Source organism: Botryllus schlosseri, chromosome 1 (genome assembly GCF_051294905.1).
Source record: "Botryllus schlosseri isolate E-star chromosome 1, Bs_hap1, whole genome shotgun sequence".
Classification (NCBI taxonomy): domain Eukaryota; kingdom Metazoa; phylum Chordata; class Ascidiacea; order Stolidobranchia; family Styelidae; genus Botryllus; species Botryllus schlosseri.
Window position 1 is genome coordinate 23,472,385 of NC_137236.1, and position 18,536 is coordinate 23,490,920.

The window sequence follows — 18,536 nt, forward strand, 5'->3', positions numbered from 1 at the left end:
TTGGAGTTGGTTCTTGTTCCTTCTCCAATACCCATGATCTGTTTTTATAATGTACACAACACGCCCCCGTATTTTCGTCACCACGTCAGCAACCCACTTTGGTCCGCGTCGGTAACTGCGAGCGTAAACAGAGGAACCAATCTCGAAATGAGTGCGGATTGTCTAGGCGTAACGGGTTTCGATTTATCGAAGGGCAAGCACAAACTTAACAAATTAAGCGGCTGCCGACCATGTAAAATCTCAGCAGGCGTTTTCCAGTCTATGCCCGGGTGCGGTGCACATCGGTAAGTAGCGAGAAGTGTTTGGAGCACGAAGTTGAGATCTTTCCACCCGTCGCAATTTTTTATCAGTCCAGCTTTCAAAGCCTGGACGAATCGCTCTGCTTCCCCGTTCGAGGCAGAGTGAAAAGACGGTGATACGATATGGCTGATCGCCAAATTAGAACAAAACGTATCGAATTCATCCGATGTGAATTGCGGCCCGCCATCCATGACAAATGTTATGGGCAAGCCTTCGATAGAGAAGACTTCCCTCAAAGCGTTGACCACACACAAGGTTGTGGTAGAACCGACATTCATTACTTTAACGAAAGGATATTTCGAATGCGCATCGACGATGACAAGAAACATCTTATTTTTTATTGGACCTGCGAAATCCAAGTGAATCCGTTCAAAGCTTTCAGACGCTTTAGGCCATTCGCGATACTGACGATCAGGCGCTTTCATTACCTTACGGCAAGCGTCGAGATTTTCAATGTCGCGATTAATGGAAGGCCATGCGATGTAACGTCGAGCCATCTGCTTTATTTTCACGATACCCCAATATCCTTCCTGCAACAATGATAAGACTCGCGAGCGAAGTGACCGCGGAATTACTACGCGCTGAAAACCATCAATATTGAGCATGACTATGTCTTCGTGCAGAGAAAGCGAATGTTTGCGAGTCGAAAACTAAGAAAAATCATCAATGTGCGTATTTGGATTCCAATTACCATGAGTGACAGATAATTTTACTAGTTTCATGGTTTTGTTGAATAAGCAACATTCGCTGACGACAGTCTATTTTGCACTTGATATTCTGTGATATACGATCAAGCTCACAGTAAAGAGTAACTACCTATTCACTAACGGAAAGCTGAATATTTTGAGCAATTGTAACAAAGCAAGTAATATTTTGAGATTGGCAAGGTGCATGCTCGTTTAGTATAGATTCTTGTATGCTGCCAGCGCCGAATACGTAGAATGGCCCGGAGTTGAAATGCAATAAATTTCAACCAAAGATGTTTTAATGTAGTGAAATCTGTGATATATGAAAATGTTTGATGGGGTAGAACCTACCAGGGTGCGATTGTGAATGTGAACCTCTAAATTTTTAACGTTCACACACAGAACGCGAACGTGGACCTCACGTTCACTCAATCCCTAGAAATTAATATTAATATTAATATCAAGTGATATGCAAATCCGTTCTGAAAATTCCACCACTGACAATACAGCTTGTAGACTACGTTGTTGGATTTCAAAGATTATAATGCTAAACAATCATAATTTCATTGAAGAAGTTGATAAGGGCACGAACTGTGTGGTGTGAGAAGAATAAATGAGCAATTTCGTAGACATGACGCTTATTACTTGTCATCATTTTCTCGACATTTTTGACACTGGAATGGACATATAATCAATGTTGGAATCATTTTGTGCTATCTAAGTAGGTAGCTCTGCACAAAAAAACATCTACTGTTCTCAAACTTGATTCAGATAGCGCGATTCTTATCATTCTTTGACCTAGTTCGATTTTGCCGATATCTCGCATCAATTGACGTGATCAAAGGGGATATTAATTTATCTAAAAACGAACGAAATTTGAATCGGCTAGTCATTGACCGCTTCGGAAGTGTCGCTTGTCCCGATGAGAAGAATATCATCAACTTATCGGACTACGCACTGTCCTCGACCGAAAAGTTTGCTCTATCGCATGGGTTAAATTTCTGTATTCCACCAATTAATGTCAAGAGTGAGGAGGTTTTCGCCGAATTTGAGATTCTATTAGCTCAATTGAAGCACCGTGAAGCAAAATCAATCGATGAAGTGCCAGCTCTCAAAGCAAGACTTACGGATTTGGCACATTCGTATTGTGGATGTCCAGTTGACAAAGCGGATTTCTTGATGACAAAGGAATGCTTCCGTGCCATAAAATCTCTGCGAAGCAACCCCGATATTCACATAACGAAAGCAGATAAAGGTGCCGGCGTGGTAATTTTAAACAAGAAAGATTACATTGCAAAGATGATGACTATTCTCGAGTATAAATCCAAATTCGTTGTACTTGGCCCGGTCTCGGAATACGACAATACTGCAAAGTCTGAAAGACGACTACAACGACGCCTTCGAATCTTGAAAAACGATGACGTAATATCCACTGAAGAATATGACTACATGAGGCCTGTTGGCTCCCAAAGACCGCGTATGTATGGATTACCAAAGACGCATAAAAACGATTTGCCACTCAGACCGATACTCAGCATGACTTGGTCAATGCAACAGAAGTTGGCGAAGTGGTTGATCAACATACTGGAACCTGTTCGCGAACTTTACGGGTCGCATTGCGTACGCAATTCTTTTACCTTCGCTGATGAGATGCGTCGCTCACAGCTATCCGCGCGCGATAATTTCCTAGGCTCATTCGACATAAAGAGCCTTTTCACCAACGTACCACTAAATGAGACGTTGAATATTTGCGCTGATGCTCTATATAACGGTAAGCTAATACCCCCTCCTTTCTCGAGAGCTACCTTCATTGAATTGATGAGAAACGCTGTGTGTTCTGTTGAATTTAGTTTCAACAATATCATGTTCCGACAATCTGATGGTGTAGCAATGGGATCACCATTGGGTCCTATTCTAGCCAATATATTTGTAGGATTTCATGAAGATAAGCTCTTCTCTTCTTGTATTAGACCGCCCTTATCATACCATCGCTATGTCGATGACACGTTCGTGATATTCGATAATGAATCTGACTGTGATAGTTTCCTGGAAAATTTAAACAAACTACATCCAGCATTGCAATTCACGTCGAAAAAAGAAATTAACAGTCGCCTGGCATTCCTTCACGTTCTTGTGGAGAAACGGGATGGCAAATTCCTTACCTCCGTTTATAGGAAGCCCACATTTTCGGGTCATTACCTTCGATGGAGCTCTTTCAGCCCAAAAAGTCGTAAAATCAATTTAATCGGCACCTTGGTTCACCGGGCGTTGATGATTTGTTCCGAGGTCAAATTGAATAATGAACTTGACTATATCCGTAAAATTTTCATTGACAACGGATACCCAGAGTATGTTATTAAGCGGACAATAAGTAAAAAGTTCAGTCATTGGAATGATACCATACCAGAAGAAACCCCCGAAGTAATTTCTCGTGAAAATAGGGATGTGTACATTCATCTTCCTTGGATTGGCCCGGTTTCTTATCGATTTGAGAAACAGATAACTTCAGCAGTCTACCGCTATTATCCAGCGGTGAAAACCAATGTTGTTTTTAACACGATACCAATGTTTCCTGCAACCCGAAGGGACGTTCTCCCGGCTATAAAACAAAGCAACGTAATTTATGAATTCAAGTGCCACTGCGATTGTCGGTACGTAGGGAGAACTTCCAAACGGTTGCAGGACCGTATCAAAGAACACATTCCACCGTCTGTCAAATCTTATATCTCAAATTCGCAGCTTAACAATCCGCTTGTTCTTGAACATAACCAGGCCATGGGTCAAAAATCTTCTATAGGCAAACATTTACTAGAAAATCATACGTGTGCTGCTAACTATCACGAGGACATGTTCTCTATATTGGCTAAGGGTCGCAATTTATTTCATTTGTCTGTTCTTGAGTCCACCATCATCACTATGAGCAAACCTAGTCTATGCCAACAGAAAGAATTTGTGTATCATTTGAAAATCGCGCATTAACTTGTTTTGCTTCGCTATCTCCATGCCAACGCTTCAGTTCTCTCGTGTTCCTAACTTTGTACATTTTCTGTGTGACGTCATAATTAGCGATATATATTGTTGCTGAACATAGTTATTCGAATTCTCGCATTATTGCTGACGATATTCCCCTGACGAGGGTCAGCCGAAAAGCTTCGGGAATAAAATGAATATTTTATTCAAATGTGTCAAATGTTATTGTGAAACAGCCAACTGAAATTATTGACTATTAGGTATTGTTTGAATCGTGTGTTGTTTCAAACATTCCTCGCACAGCTGAACCTGAGGACGTTTTGCGAATAGCACCATAAGATAAATTACGGTTAACATACGTCCTCTTCTAAGAAAAACAAGCCCAAAACAAGCAAATTAAAAAATCAAACAAGCCGAAAAACAAGCAACCCGCGACTCCTGAAAATAAACCGCGAATCGCGAAAACGACAAGCCCAAATTCGCGGGAAAACCGCGAGGTTGGCAACACTGGTTCCAAAATACCGATAAGCCACTTCTCGAGCTTGTGCTGCGCCGATCGAATCGTAGAAAGAATCGGCCATGGCTTTGAACTCTGCCATCGGCAAGCATTTGGCTGAGAATGCAACTTACGCTAAAAACTATCGCCATGAAAGATCTTCTATATTAGGTAGAGGCCGCACTAATTTCCATCTGTCTGCACTAGAATCGACTTATATTAAAATCCACCGACCGCACTTGTGTCAGCAGAAGGAATATTTAGTGAATCTAAAAATTGGCCACTAGCTGCGCTCGCGGTTTGCCTGTAATTCATGTTGTTTGTTTCTATGACGTCATAATTGGTTGTATGCAATGTAGCTAGATCCATGTTTTGGAAATTCTCCATTTGCTGACGATTGCCCTTGAAAAGTGTCAGCTCGAAAAGCTTCGGGTTTTAATATGTTTTAGTATGAATATATTATTAAAATGTATATATACATTAGGGTTGTCCATAATTTGGAAAATCTCAAAATTTATGCGTATCCATGTCTCATTCTATAGATTATAGTTAAAAAACGTCAATGAACCTGCAATAAGCTCACGGGAAAGTCGTTAATATTTGTCTAAATGCGTTTGAAAGTAGATGCCGTAGAGTGGGCGTGTCAGCGACCATAGAACGGCAAGCAGACTAGTAATCACGCAATCACGGCGTTTGATTAGCTAATCTGCTACGCTTCAATGATCACAACATTGGCGGCTTGTTGATCAGCCGTTCAAGGAGTCGGCTAACGGCGGTGATTATGTAAGCGCATTATAGGTTGGTCCGCCAATAATGATTTAGGATTAATTCAGAACATGTTAATTAACGAAACACATGATGAACAAAGAACAGCAGCTTCACAATATCTATGACTGGATGGCGGATTGTGAAGGTAACCGTTGTAGCCCCTACGCCTTGATTTCATTGGTGGAAAGAACAAAAACAAGCGGAAAAATATTGCAAAGGCGCTTATGCAAGTGGCAAACGAATTTCTAGTCTCAGAGGGGATGTACCATCATTGAATACAAATATAAAGCTTGACATTGACACTACTTTGTCTGATCTTATTAGGCTGTTGTCGTGGTATATAATTGAAGTCTTGAATGCTGTAAGGGCTGGATGAATCGGTCATTTATGCTTGGCACTTGTCAGATTATTACAGCATAATGAATCATACCCGCAAGTGTTGTCAAAGTTCTCACTGATGCCGCGAAAAGAGGTCTAAAGATAAGCACAGGCTATGCTGGTAGTACCAGCAAAAAGACAGTTTGCTTGCATTGCTTAGCATGACATTAATGAATCTTAGATCATTACCGGCTGCATCACTACTTATGCTTGAATCAAACCAGACATGGACGCAAAAAAGGATGTATTGAAGCGGTGTGGTAGTTACCCTCTTCTTCTGAAATCCAATGTAAGCTACCTGGTCGGCCCACATATCTTCTGAGCATAAAGGATTGTGTCCAGAATCCATATTACATTGTATGCCGCACCAGTTCGGCGATGTCTAATATGCCTTACCTGCACCCAGAAAACAGGACCACTTGGTGTAATCTCAAACATATCAGATATGTAGGCTATTTCTGGTATCTGTACTTACTTCTATAAGGTCACAATCATTCGCTGTTTCACCTCTGTCATGCCTGCAATAGGCTATTGTTGCACTAAAGCTATCGGTACATAGTTTAACACTAAAACATTCAATGACCAGATGTCTCATTTTATTATTAAATCACCAACGTACAATGCGCTTACAGAATCATTGCCGTTAGCGAACTGCTCGAACTAGTATAAGCGCATAATCAGCAAGCCGCTGTGGTCGTGACGATTCAAGCATTGCTGATTAACCAATCAAGAGACGTGATTTCGTTATTACTAGTTTCTCGCCGTTCTATGGTCGCTAACACGCCCACTCCGCTGCAGCTACTTTCAAACGTATTTAGACAAATGTTAACGACTTCCCCGTGAGCTTATTGCTGGTTCATTGATGTTTTTTATCAATAATCTACAGAATGAGGCATGGATACGCATCTTTTTTGAGATTTTCCAAATTATGGACAGCCCTAATATACATATTTAAATACATCTGTTTATGGCGTGAGAGAACAGGTGAAGGGGTGCATGCGTTCGTAACATCAGCTTTTAGGGATCGCGAAATACAAAAATATTGAAGAAACGTCGCAGAGTTTCATTAAATACCCTAATTTCACTGCTATTTCCAGCTACGAATTAGACAGCTCCAGGCGCAAATAAAGTAAGATAATGGTCACTTGATTGAATATTATCCAATTTGACCCAATTTTTTTCGAAAGTTGCGAGTGCATTTTTGTGATCAAATTGCTCAGCCTAATAATTAAATCATAAACATAAACCGTGAAGGCTGTCACATTTCTACGTATATTGGTGATTCATGTTTCGCGACCTTTATACAATGAGGAAGTATAGAAACATTAATCTTCTCTACAGAGTTGTTGTAAAGTAATCTGTAATTGTGAAGAACGCTTATTTTGAAGCTCTCAAATCTGATCATTACCGATGACAAAATGTCTGCTGAAAGTTTTCGTGAAATCGCAATCACACTCAAGACCACATGTTGCAAAGAGATACGTTTCAAAAACTGCGAATTGACGGCTTGGAAGCTCTCGCAATTCATCAATGGATGTAAAGACAACCATCTATCTGTAAGTTTGAATAATTTTCCTGAAAGGCGAATTATTTAGATTGGGTGTGAAAATAAGGGCGATCGTGATTTGTCGGTCGATTGCGAGATCCAATCGAAAGCCACAAAACGATACTGATGGTAGGTCTTCTTGGGTGAAAGGGCAACATAGACTGAGATTTGCCATTACTCACGGGTCTGGAAGACCATAGGATGACTGCGATAACGATTTATAGAGTTCGTCGACATATTTGACGTTAGAATAGGCACTCAGGCGACACTGGAAATATTCTTTCTAGTAAACAGCGAGTATCACTGTAGTTAGAAATCAATAATGAGGCAAAAAAATTCTAAAAGTACTGAGTGCGTCACTTCAATGTCTTTCTAAGAGCTGCGGCATGGTCACTGTGTTGATTCAGTACCTTCTGACCACTAGGTGATGTTTATGCTGATTGCTTTGCTTTCTGATTACATTTATGTCGTGACTATGAAGTTCATTATGTACTAGTTAGCTGCGGCATCGTTTTCGTTCGTTGTACCTGCGTTAACTCTGTTTCATTGCCATGTTGTATTCAGATACACTAGCTTACTTTTATGATAATAAAAACCTAGGAACCGATCTTATTGGGTTCTATCACAAGGTACAACAGTCAATAACCTAGTAGACCATGTATATATTCAATTCAAAAACCGGCGCCAATATGAGAAGCACTCAGATGTTGGCTGGCAAGAGCTGCTGAAATAAGCGAAAAACGTGATTTCTCACAGAAGATCTCTCACATAACTACAAGTTGACTATACAACACGATTTTGAATTGACTAGAAACTTACATGAACCAAAAATCAGGTTTTCGATATTTCCAGTCCCAAGCAAAAACCGAAGTCTTGTACGATGAACCTATACAATTAATCATATTTAAAACATTGTATCGTTAACATGATGTAGTGACTCGCTTAAATATCGGAATTTAACTATACACGTTCATCTGCGATTTAGTTATGTCGATGCGTAAGTATAGTTTCATACAATTTGAAACAGATATTTATCTTACTTATCTTAAGGTTCCAAATTCATTTCAAGGATAAACGTTTATTAACTGACAGTGAAACGAAAGAGATGAATTTACTCAATTATTTTTTATAGGCCAACAATTAATATACGGTAGTCTTCTTTGGTAGTGTAATCTCATACGAGAAAACGATTCTGGTTCTGATGAGTCATGCTATAGTGAATCAGTTTCGAAATTATTTTGTCCACTATTTGTATTTAGTGTTGTCTAATCGACAACACTAATTTCCAGGTTATATTTGATTGCATGTTATTGTTTTGGTATTCATGGTAATAGTCGACTACCATGGTCATTTACACCAGGCCGATATTCCGTATCAGCCGACTTGTAGCACAGACCACTCCTAGGCTTTTGGTAAGACACCGCTTACGCGGATGAGATGGCTGAAAAAGCCTAGGTCAGTGGTTCCCAACCAGGGAGGAATTCCCCCCTTGGGGAAAATTTTTGCAATTTTTAGGGAGTTATTCCACTTTATAATTGTAACGGATTTCTCAAATTGTTCATGTCCGAACTGTCATGTAGTCAACCAGTTATATCCGAGCGTATGCTCCTTATAGCTGTTTTTTGCTGAAAGTATGTTCAAATGCTATTTGAAATCTCTTTTTCACATACGAATTCCCCCTTGTTGTTTTTTAAACTAGTTTTTTTAAACTAAATTTTGTAGGACAGCGACGGCCTCTCAATCAAATATGTTTTAAGCGAACAAATGTCTTGCCGAATCTATCACAACAAAGCATCTAATGAAAGTATTTATCTTATATTTTCAAGTCAACATTTTCAGACAGTGACAGAATATTCTAACGTCACCGATTCAAGTCAAAGAGATCGCTAGCCCTGCTTTATTTTTAGTGAACAGCTACCCGACCGAAAAAAGATATGTTAAACTCGGTGCAATGTTGCTGAAACGGAATGGTTGTCCTAACTTTCCACGAGCTCCAGCAGGAAATCTGATCACTTGTATGTTATATATCAGGGCTGTAACCAAGTCACGAGGCTCCGAGTCACAAGTCAATCTCACTTTCATAGTTTTGACTCGAGTCAAGTCGAGTCATTTTCAATTCTACATTGAGTCAAGTCCGAGCCCAAGTCACCGAGCAGAGGGTCGAGTCCGAGTCATTATATTATGACTCGAGTCCGAGTCCAAGTCATTGTGTTGACTGCTCAGTTTCCAGTTGAAGTCTTGTTAAACCCACTTTTTATAACTCTTTTTGGTGATATTGAATGATTTTGATTTACACTATACTAATTTTCCTCACTTTGAGCAGTTTCTTGTCGCATTTTCAAGTACCAGGACCAATATACAAAATTCCAATACGAAGGCCACTTTACTGTTCTTCGAAATTACAATGGAATGTCGGTCTTGTCCGTCTTATAGTCTCGAGTCATGTGGCTTGGTTCCAGTCATGCACAATGACTCGAGTACAAGTCGAGTCAATACACAGATTGTCTCTAGTCGAGTCGAGTCATTTCCCTATTTTGAAAAAATGGTGACTCGAGTCCGACTCGAGTCTGGTCAATCGTGCTATATATGAAAGCACCAATATTATTGTCCAAATGCATACGCAAACTTGAGAAAAAAATCGCGAGACCAGTAAATTTATGCATGCTGATTTTTCACAGCAGTTATATTAGCGATTGGTGCATGGTAAGCTGAAACACACAAATGGAAGTGTGGGGGTCTGTTGAATCAAGCCTTCCAGAATTTGTTTGATTGGGACCAATACCATTGTTTTTGGAGGTCTACAAAGTCCCGCTAGAAACAAACACTCCGTACCGCCAATCTTATTCTTCGGTCAACGGGTGTTTGCGCGGTAAAAATGATCTTTTTTAATCATCGGCAGATTTCTCCTAAGGGGGTATTTTGGCTCAAATTTAGGCCAAGAGAGGCAGGAGATGAAAAAGGTTGGGAACCACTGGCCTAAGTAAACCTGCAACACTTAGGTCAGTGGTTCCCAACCGGGGGGAATTCCCTCCTTGGGGGGGGGGGGGTATTTTGAAAGTTTTAGGGGGGGATCTGGCTTAAATTTTTTAGGGGGAATATGGCTTTGGCATTGTATCGGAAGATACACTGAATTCACAAGGTTTTTAGATTTTTGTGGTGTAGAACGGTTAAGTAGAAATTAGTTCTTTACAATTGTATGTTTCTTTGGCGGATTTCAAGCTAGGTGTATGTTTAAATACCTTTCGTAGATATTACACCCCCTGATAAAGTGTGACTCACGAGACGATTTCGTTGGGCCCGGGACAACCTCTCTACCAAATTGCTACTAAGCAGGAAAACGTCAAGCCGAATTCTGCACAAGGCCGCTAGTGTAATTGTTCAACTTTTTAAGCCAACATATGAGCTAACGTGAAAAACATACCAAATTCATCGTTCAACTCAAGTCCATAACAAGAAGACTTAATGATGTATTTTTCTTCAACGGCCAAAGTTTAGTGCGGTCCGCATTCGACGTAGTTCGGACATACCTGAATATGTTTGGCCATTAATTGCTCAGTCAACAAATGGTTGCGCGTTAAAAAGCTCATTTTTTAGTCACAGGCGACTTTTTATAGGGGGAAATTTTAGTTCAAATATCGACCAAGGGGGGAACGAGACGAAAAAGGTTGGGAACCACTGACTTAGGTAGTAATTCTGAGTCGACCTCGGCCGGACTCGCACCCACAACACATTGTTGTTTTAGCTGTGGACAGGGCATGATATGGTATGGTATGGTATGGTATAGAATGGTAATATTCGATACCCCATACCCGCCCAATCGTTCCATACAATACTTGACAATTTTCCATACCATAGCAACATTCCTCCATGCCATATTTGATACTTTTTCCATACTTTCGCAACTTGCCCAACCACTCCAGTCCTATTCTATTTTTGTTGTGTGGAAATGTTCCGGCGTTTATATTATAATTATTTTGGATGACATTATCCATTTAAGCAGCTTTGATGCACCAATGATATCCGCAGTTTCTTTATATCATATGTCGTCAGCGATGTAGGTTGCCTAATCATTGAATACGGAACGTACAATATATATACACGGGATTATTTGGAAATTACAACATAATCTCACGATATGTAAATTTAGTGTGGTAAAGTCCTGCTAGTAGTAATATCATCTAGAAAATTACATAAAACAAAGGTATTGTCAAATTATAAGATAGGTTCCCAACCTTTTTTCTTCACTCATCGCAACATGAAATCGATTTATTATGCCCTTTAAAATTGCTTCTCCAATAAAATTTGTTAGGACTTTGTTTTGTAAAGACTTGCTATTGGGGAAAGCTAAGACCCCAGAATTTAGCAGCAAGCAATAAAGTTAATGAGCAGTGAGCTGGTAACCGTAAATGCAATGTTACGCCTCCGTAAAATCTACGTGTAAGGTAAGCTGACAGAAAACCATTTGCTTACAACCCCATGTCAAGCGCGATAGCTAGTTCGTCTTCGATGACGGTTAATAGCTGATCACTTGTGTTATGTTCGTGCATTTACGTTTTGGTGTCGTACAACTCTTTCTTTCTATAGGATTAGTAATTACCGCCAATCATTATTTCCTCGTTTGCTTGTATTTACACCATGTGTTCTGTTGTCTAGTCGGCTTTCGTTTATGTGTACTCTGGATCGTGTCGCTGCCTTAAATTTATTCTGCTGTATAATATACTGATTTCATATAGCAACCTCGTCGTATGAGTTATTGTTCAAACAAAATCAAGAACATAACAACTTGATCAGCCCATTGCTCAATATATTTTACCAGTGGCGGCTCGTCCTATAGGGCAACTGGGGCATTGCCCCACCTAAAATTCTGTTCAATAACAATTTAACCATTTATAGACGCACAGCAATCAATATATACCGAGATCACAGCGAAACCCGCGTTCTTCTTGTGCTTTCGCTTGCAAACGCCCATACATAGCGAAGTCTCTGCGAAAATGAATTCTCTTCTGTGTTTTCGCTTTGTGAATGCCTAGCCGGGGCTTGCCCCGGTAGCGCTCATAACAAGCTTTCACTATCTATTCTCTCAAAGCCGCGCACAATAAAGAAACGGTGATTTACTCTCTCCTATTCGTAAAATGGCCGAGCAACCGGGGCAAATATGCCTACTCGCCCCTAAGGTGTGATGTAACAATCGTTATCTATATCTGAACTCGGGTACCGTAATATGCGTTGAGTCGACCTTTGCTGGTATAGGTCGATTTTGACGGTGTTTCGCACCATGATAATTCTTGAAACTTGGTATGATATGTCGTGAAGGTAGTATTTAACACTGCTCCAAGTTTCAGGCTTGCTACTTAAAGATAATGGTAGTAATTCCGTTTCCGAAGTTCAGTGTGTGCTGATCTATCATGTACATAGTACAGCAAACAGATTTTACTCAAAAGCCGGTATTGGTCTCCATTGATTTTGACGATGTTCTATACCGAGATCGGTCATGACATTTGGCACGGTAAGTGTTAGTATCGACCGCTGTAACAAGTTTTAAGTTTGTCACTGAACTATGTGGGTGGTAATTTCGTTTCCAAAGTCGAGTAAGAGCTGACTCTTCATTTATCGCCAACAAATTTACGCAAAAGCCGTTATTGGCCTCTATTGATTTTAACGATGTTCCATACCTAGATCTGTCATGAGCTTTCACACGGTATGTCTTGATTTTAGTATCGAACGCGGTGCCAAGTCTTAAAGTTGACACTCAATGATTGAGGCAGTTATTTCGTTTTCGAGGTCGAGTATGGTAGAGATGCGCGCTGATCTGATACTTAGCCTACCTACGTCATTGCGGATCTCACGCAAAAGCCGGTGTCGGTCTGTGCTAATCTATAGTCTGCGTTCCATAACGAGATCGGTGATGATATTTCCAATGGTATATCTCGATGATCGCATGAAACAGCTAACCAAGATTCTCGGTTTGCATTCAAATATTCACATAATTTTATGTTCGCCAATGTCCATTTCACTGTGAAATTGTGGCCTTCAAACCATTTGCTTACAATCCCCTGTCAATTGCGATAGCTATTTCATTTTCGATGTCGGCTAACAGCTGATCGTTCGATCAGCCTATTCCTCGATCTATTTTACTCAAAGTTCGGTGTTCGTCTGTTTGCATTGATTTTGACAGTGTACCATACCGGAATGGGTTATGAGATTGCGTATGCTACTTCTCGATGATTTCTTGTAACAGTATACTAAGTTACGGCTTTTATTCATGTATTTATATATTAATATATTTTCCAACGGCGATTTCGCAGCAGACTTATAGACAGTAAGCCGTATGTGTTGTGTCACAGTCTCCAGTTTCAAGGCCAAAATGTCCTACGTTGCTCCGAGACCGAAGTTCCGAGGCTGCTGTCTTCTTCAAAGACCATTCAAATTGATGTTCTGGATTCAATATGACAGGCCCAATCTATGAGATAACAATTGCGTATGTGTCCGAACTCGTTGACCTTTCCAGTTAGGCTTACGCAATCTCTCGAGTTCTAGTCATTGGAATTAGTCAGGTCAAGTCAAGTGCGAACATGAATCGTATTGAATCTTTATTCCGTACGTAGTTTACGCAGTTGCCTTTAGAGCGAAAATGAGAGGCCTAGAAGTTGTCCAGTCTATTGATCCAATCGTACGCCGCACTGTAAATCTAAAAGGTGGAAAAAATGGTAGGAAAATGGAGGAAGATACTTTCTCCCCATTTATCCACCGTATCTCCACCACATATGGAGGAATTTAGAGGGTGGAAAGAGGGAGGAATGAATAGTCTACCATATTTGGTGGAAAACAGTTATTGACATGGTGGAAATCAGAAATGACTGTTCGCAAACTGTCGTATTGCCTAATTAAAACATAACAGTCGATGCTGGCTCATAGTTAATAACGTCATCAGACACGAATTCGGAGTCGAGTGTTGTTTTTTCACTCAATATATAAATTATAAAGTCATAGTCGCATGCATTTTGGAATATTGATTGATAAAATATTAAACAGTTTTATTCAAGTGGTTTAGCCAGTAGAGGGATTAGTAAATTTGAAAATGTCTGACTGCTATAATGGATTGTGATAATTATTTCAAGATCCTGCACGACCGTAGCATAACCAAAACCGTATATTATTATTGCCAATATTCTCACCAATGAACCGTGACCGGCGGTAATTCAGCATCCGGGACTCTGACAATTTGCTATTTCGAATATACGGGGAAGCGCTCTCCGTCGTCAGTCAGTCAGTCGACAGAAAAAGATATCTATATTCATTGATTTTGAGTTAATCACAGTTATGATTATTGTTGAGTTTAGTTCATAAGTTGTGTCATCTGCTTAATCGATTTCTTATGAAGTACCGGTATCGCTCGTGACTAAAAAGACAATGAACTTGCGGCTTGCCATAAGCAGTACCTGAGAGATGAGAATGATGCATCTGATGACCCGATACTGGTTTTCTGCTGATATCTTGTTTGGTGGGAAGGTAATTCAAGTAACCCAACGGGTGAATATAATGCAAGAAATTAGCTAGGAAGAATACATTTTCATATTCATGTATACTATAGATAGAGCTATTGGGTATTCAAACTGGTTCTGTATTTAATTTTACCATCAGTAGGTGCATATTTATAATTTGGATTTTCATTGCGGCTGTTGAAAGGAGAGATCTCGTTTAAATGAAAGGGAATCTTCTGATATATTTCTGGCGTCACAATTTTTGTAAATGTGAGAATTTACTATGAATACATTCAGTATAATTCTGCCAATACTAAACGACGGATCACGGTCACGGACGATGCATAACTTGTCTTCAGTCCCGCTCAGTCCGAAGTTTAGTATTACAGTATCTGTGGTTAATCAATATAGTGTTAGACTGTCATTCAGCATAATAATTGATACCAGTGCGTTTTAGGTATAAATTGAATGTTAAAATGTAAAATGTATGACTTAACAGGACATCAGTAGAGAAATTACTATGAATGTGTTGAAATGTCCTATCCTTGCATGCATGAACCAGTACTTGGACAGGCAGTCTCTATTGGCTCATGTTCGGCGCTGCCACTATATGTGTACAAACTTCAAGTGTTACGGGTGAGTTTAGGCTTGACTTCATTTATCAATTTTTTCACCTCTATACCCAATTTTCCTAGAAAAAGTACAAAGCGTTTGCGACAGCAGCATCACTAGCGACTCCCTAACTGTGGATTCATCTGAACGTGATCTGATGGATGATTCAGTTGAATCATCACTTTCACGTTCACACCAACAATGGCCTGTGGTCTACAACATCCCAACTTTTCCGCAATATACCTGGTGCAACGCATCAAACACCTAGTACCTGGGAGCGCTGGCAATATCGTAATTCCATCAAGACTGAGAAAAGAGATCAGGACAATTCTCTTTCAAGATCATTTGCAATATACTTTGTAAGTATAATTCTATTCAATTCATCCATGGTATTTTGTTTTGAAACTCGTGCATGCATTTCGTTAGTTTGGATAGATATCAGCTAACTACATGCCGATCTATCTAACAGGTACCCCACTGCGCATCAGTATCAAGAAGTATGCTCGGCATTATTAAGAAACTATCCAGTTTTGAAAGACAATAACGAAGAAAATTCCAGCTATGTAAGTCCGCTGCATGTACCTGTAGTCCTGGGCAAATATCCATAGCAAACTGTCCTTGCCCATTACAGGTGAATTCCGGACTACTGTATGTTTTCATATCAGCGTATTATACGCAATATACCAATATCGACGGCCGCTAACACATACTAATTGAATTACATGTTGACGCCCACACAAATTTCCGCACATTGCCCAGGCCTGATGTAATCTATTCTTGTTGACGATTTTTGGCGTATGATAAGCTTGCCAAAGAGTCTGGAAGCGCTGCCAATTAGCGAGTAACTGATGTCTGGTGAACAATTAAATACGCGCTGGTATTACGCAGCCTCGGCGACAGTTTTTGCAAATCAAAGTGTCCGAACCTGCGCCACCTCGTAACCTCGTAAGTCGGCGCCTATGGTCTCTTTTGTCATGACTATACCTGTACACTGCACGCAGCTTCAATGTAGTTCTGAAGGCAATAATCACAATTCCAGAATAACAACAAGATAAGCCGAGTCCAAGTCGTTATGTTCAATGTTAGGTTTTCAGTTCAATCCACTTTTTGTCAATTCTGCTAAAGTGATTGACTCCCATCCAGAATACAGTAATTTTCCTCAGTCTTAACAGTTTCTGGCCCTATTTTGCCAAGTATCAGGACCCATACTCGAAATAACTATTCTTCGAAGTTGCAATGAAAAATTGATTAAAGTCGAGTCATTCAACGTATTTGTAAAAAAAAAAGAATTGAGTCAAGTCGAGTCACCCAAAAATCGCGACTTGAGTCCATGCAATGGAACCACCTCAAAACAGCCCTTAAAGTCTGAAAATCGGCATTGTTCCCAACAATCGCTCAACGAAATTGACCATTGTTATGTTCATTGTGTCGTGGGCTGCCAGTGTTGAAACAATGCCGATTTTCAGACTTTGCGGGCTGTTTAGGGTTTTTTTCTTGCTTCTAGTATTGGTACCCTCTGCAGAGTTGAGTGTAGCAATAATTGCAATTTCTTCAGGGCTTGTGGCATATTGCCTTTAAGCAGAAGTTCAAGGACTATCGAAAACCGTTACAAGCTAAATTGGTGAATCTGATGAAGCAGAAGTATGGTACAAAACGAAAGAATGTTATTGAGGAAGAAGAAGAAACTAGCAGCTCAAGATGCAAAAGAGCCAGGGCTGTAAGTCCAATTAATTTTTATCTTGGTTTCGAGATGAGCTAGTTGAATTCTAATTTTTCAGGATAATTTCCGTCCGGATCTTGTCGAAGATCAACACAGCATTGATAATCACATAAAAGATATACAACAAGAAGTGATAAAAGAGGGAACCAAACCAAGTCACGCTCCTAGATTGAATGAAGAGGACCCACCAACACCGCAGAAATCAGATTTTAGAAGGGGCTCAGTTATCGGAGATACTCCTGACCTATCCAGCACTATGGGATGCTCAATGGGTAAGTACAGTAGTCTATAGTATGAATTGTCATTGCACAGGTGTATCATATTTTATGTAACATATTAAGATGTTGAAAGAGGCTGAAACCTTGATTGGGTTTGATATTTTGAAGCACACAACACAGAGCCGCTACAATGTAGCTCAGGGCAAGATAAAGTGGCCTAAAGTTCCCGAGACTATTCAAGGGTTACTTGGTGAGAATATTATTTCCTGAAATTGTGTGGCATTGCAAATTTTCCGCTAACAACTTTTTTCGAATGAATTCAAGTGCAGTGGCTCTCTAACTTCCGCCGTTGCGAGGCAATTGTAGAAACTTGTTTGAATTGCGCCTCACCAATAATCGTGGCTTTCACAATAACATTGTCTCGTACCAGCCGGTTACAGTTGGATTTATTTCCGAAAATTACACGCATTCAAAATAAATATCGGAACACTAGAAGTCAGGGTTGTAATGACTCGAGTCATGACTCGACTCGAGTCAAAATTTTCTGATGACTCGAGTCAATTTTTCAAAATACGGAGATGACTCGACTCGAGTCAATCTGTGTATTGACTCGACTTGGACTCGAGTCATCGCACATGACTCGGACCAAGTCATTGACTCGAGACTCAGACGACCAAGACCGACATTTCATTGTAATTTCGTAGAATTGAGAAGTAACCATCCTACTGGGATTTCGTCTGATTGGTACTGGTACTTGAAAATGCGACCAGAAACTGCTAAAAGGGAGGAAAATTAGTATATTATAAATGCTAAACATTCGATATCACCAAACATAGTTGTATAAAGTGAGTTTAACAAGACTTTAACTGGAAACTGAGGAGTCAACATAATGACTTGGACTCGGACTCGAGTCATGATATCATGACTCGGACTTGACCCTCTGCTCGATGACTTGGACTCGGTGGTGAATTGGAAATGACTCGACTTGACTCGAGTCAAAATATTGAAAGTGAAATTGACTTGTGACTTGGTTACAACCCTGCAAGAAGTAATCATCGATGGTTCTAATAACCTGCGTCTGCTTTATAGGTGATGGAGTGGTGGATTGGCGTGCTGGTATACCATCCATGTTTGGAGAAGGATATGACAATTTTCTTAATTCATATTGGAGAGGTAAGCTGTTCGTAGATAGATGATGTATTATGTATAATACACATTGTTAAAACTAAACAATGAGTTAGTTGATCGTAAACTAACTAAGGTTTATTTTTATCTGATTTTGAAAATTCAGTAGTTGTAGTTCTAGTTGCTGATTTTGAAAATTCAGTAGTTGTAGTTCTAGTTGCTGATTTTGAAAATTC

General features: G+C 39.9%; 2 protein-coding genes across 3 annotated transcripts in view; both read left to right on the forward strand.

Annotated features, from left to right (window-relative positions):
- LOC145434274 (uncharacterized) overlaps window positions 1-18,536 on the forward strand; it is a 47,274-nt gene that overhangs the window by 10,468 nt on the left and 18,270 nt on the right. The window contains exon 3 of the mRNA XM_080311640.1: window positions 6,987-7,154. Coding sequence (XP_080167766.1) covers window positions 6,987-7,154 — 168 coding nt within the window. The remainder of the gene's footprint in view (window positions 1-6,986; window positions 7,155-18,536) is intronic.
- Window positions 14,196-18,349, forward strand: LOC145434357 (sterile alpha motif domain-containing protein 3-like). Of its 2 annotated transcripts, XM_080311731.1 has the most exons (7): window positions 14,196-15,261; window positions 15,321-15,596; window positions 15,707-15,800; window positions 16,793-16,954; window positions 17,016-17,229; window positions 17,299-17,425; window positions 18,265-18,349. In XM_080311731.1, exons 2-6 carry the CDS (start codon window positions 15,439-15,441, stop codon window positions 17,313-17,315), a joined length of 645 nt encoding a protein of 214 aa, XP_080167857.1. In that variant the 5' UTR covers window positions 14,196-15,261; window positions 15,321-15,438; the 3' UTR covers window positions 17,316-17,425; window positions 18,265-18,349. The 2 variants fall into 2 exon arrangements, with proteins under 2 accessions (XP_080167857.1, XP_080167849.1); XM_080311723.1 differs by having other exon boundaries at window positions 14,196-15,596.

Excerpts from the sequence above, each read along its gene's own strand:
- LOC145434357 (XM_080311723.1), top strand. The coding sequence starts at position 15,439 with ATGGCCTGTGGTCTACAACATCCCAACTTTTCCGCAATATACCTGGTG. Across the intron at positions 15,597-15,706 it reads GATCATTTGCAATATACTTT|GTACCCCACTGCGCATCAGT; the intron begins GTAAGTATAATT and ends TCTATCTAACAG. Across the intron at positions 15,801-16,792 it reads ACGAAGAAAATTCCAGCTAT|GGCTTGTGGCATATTGCCTT; the intron begins GTAAGTCCGCTG and ends CAATTTCTTCAG.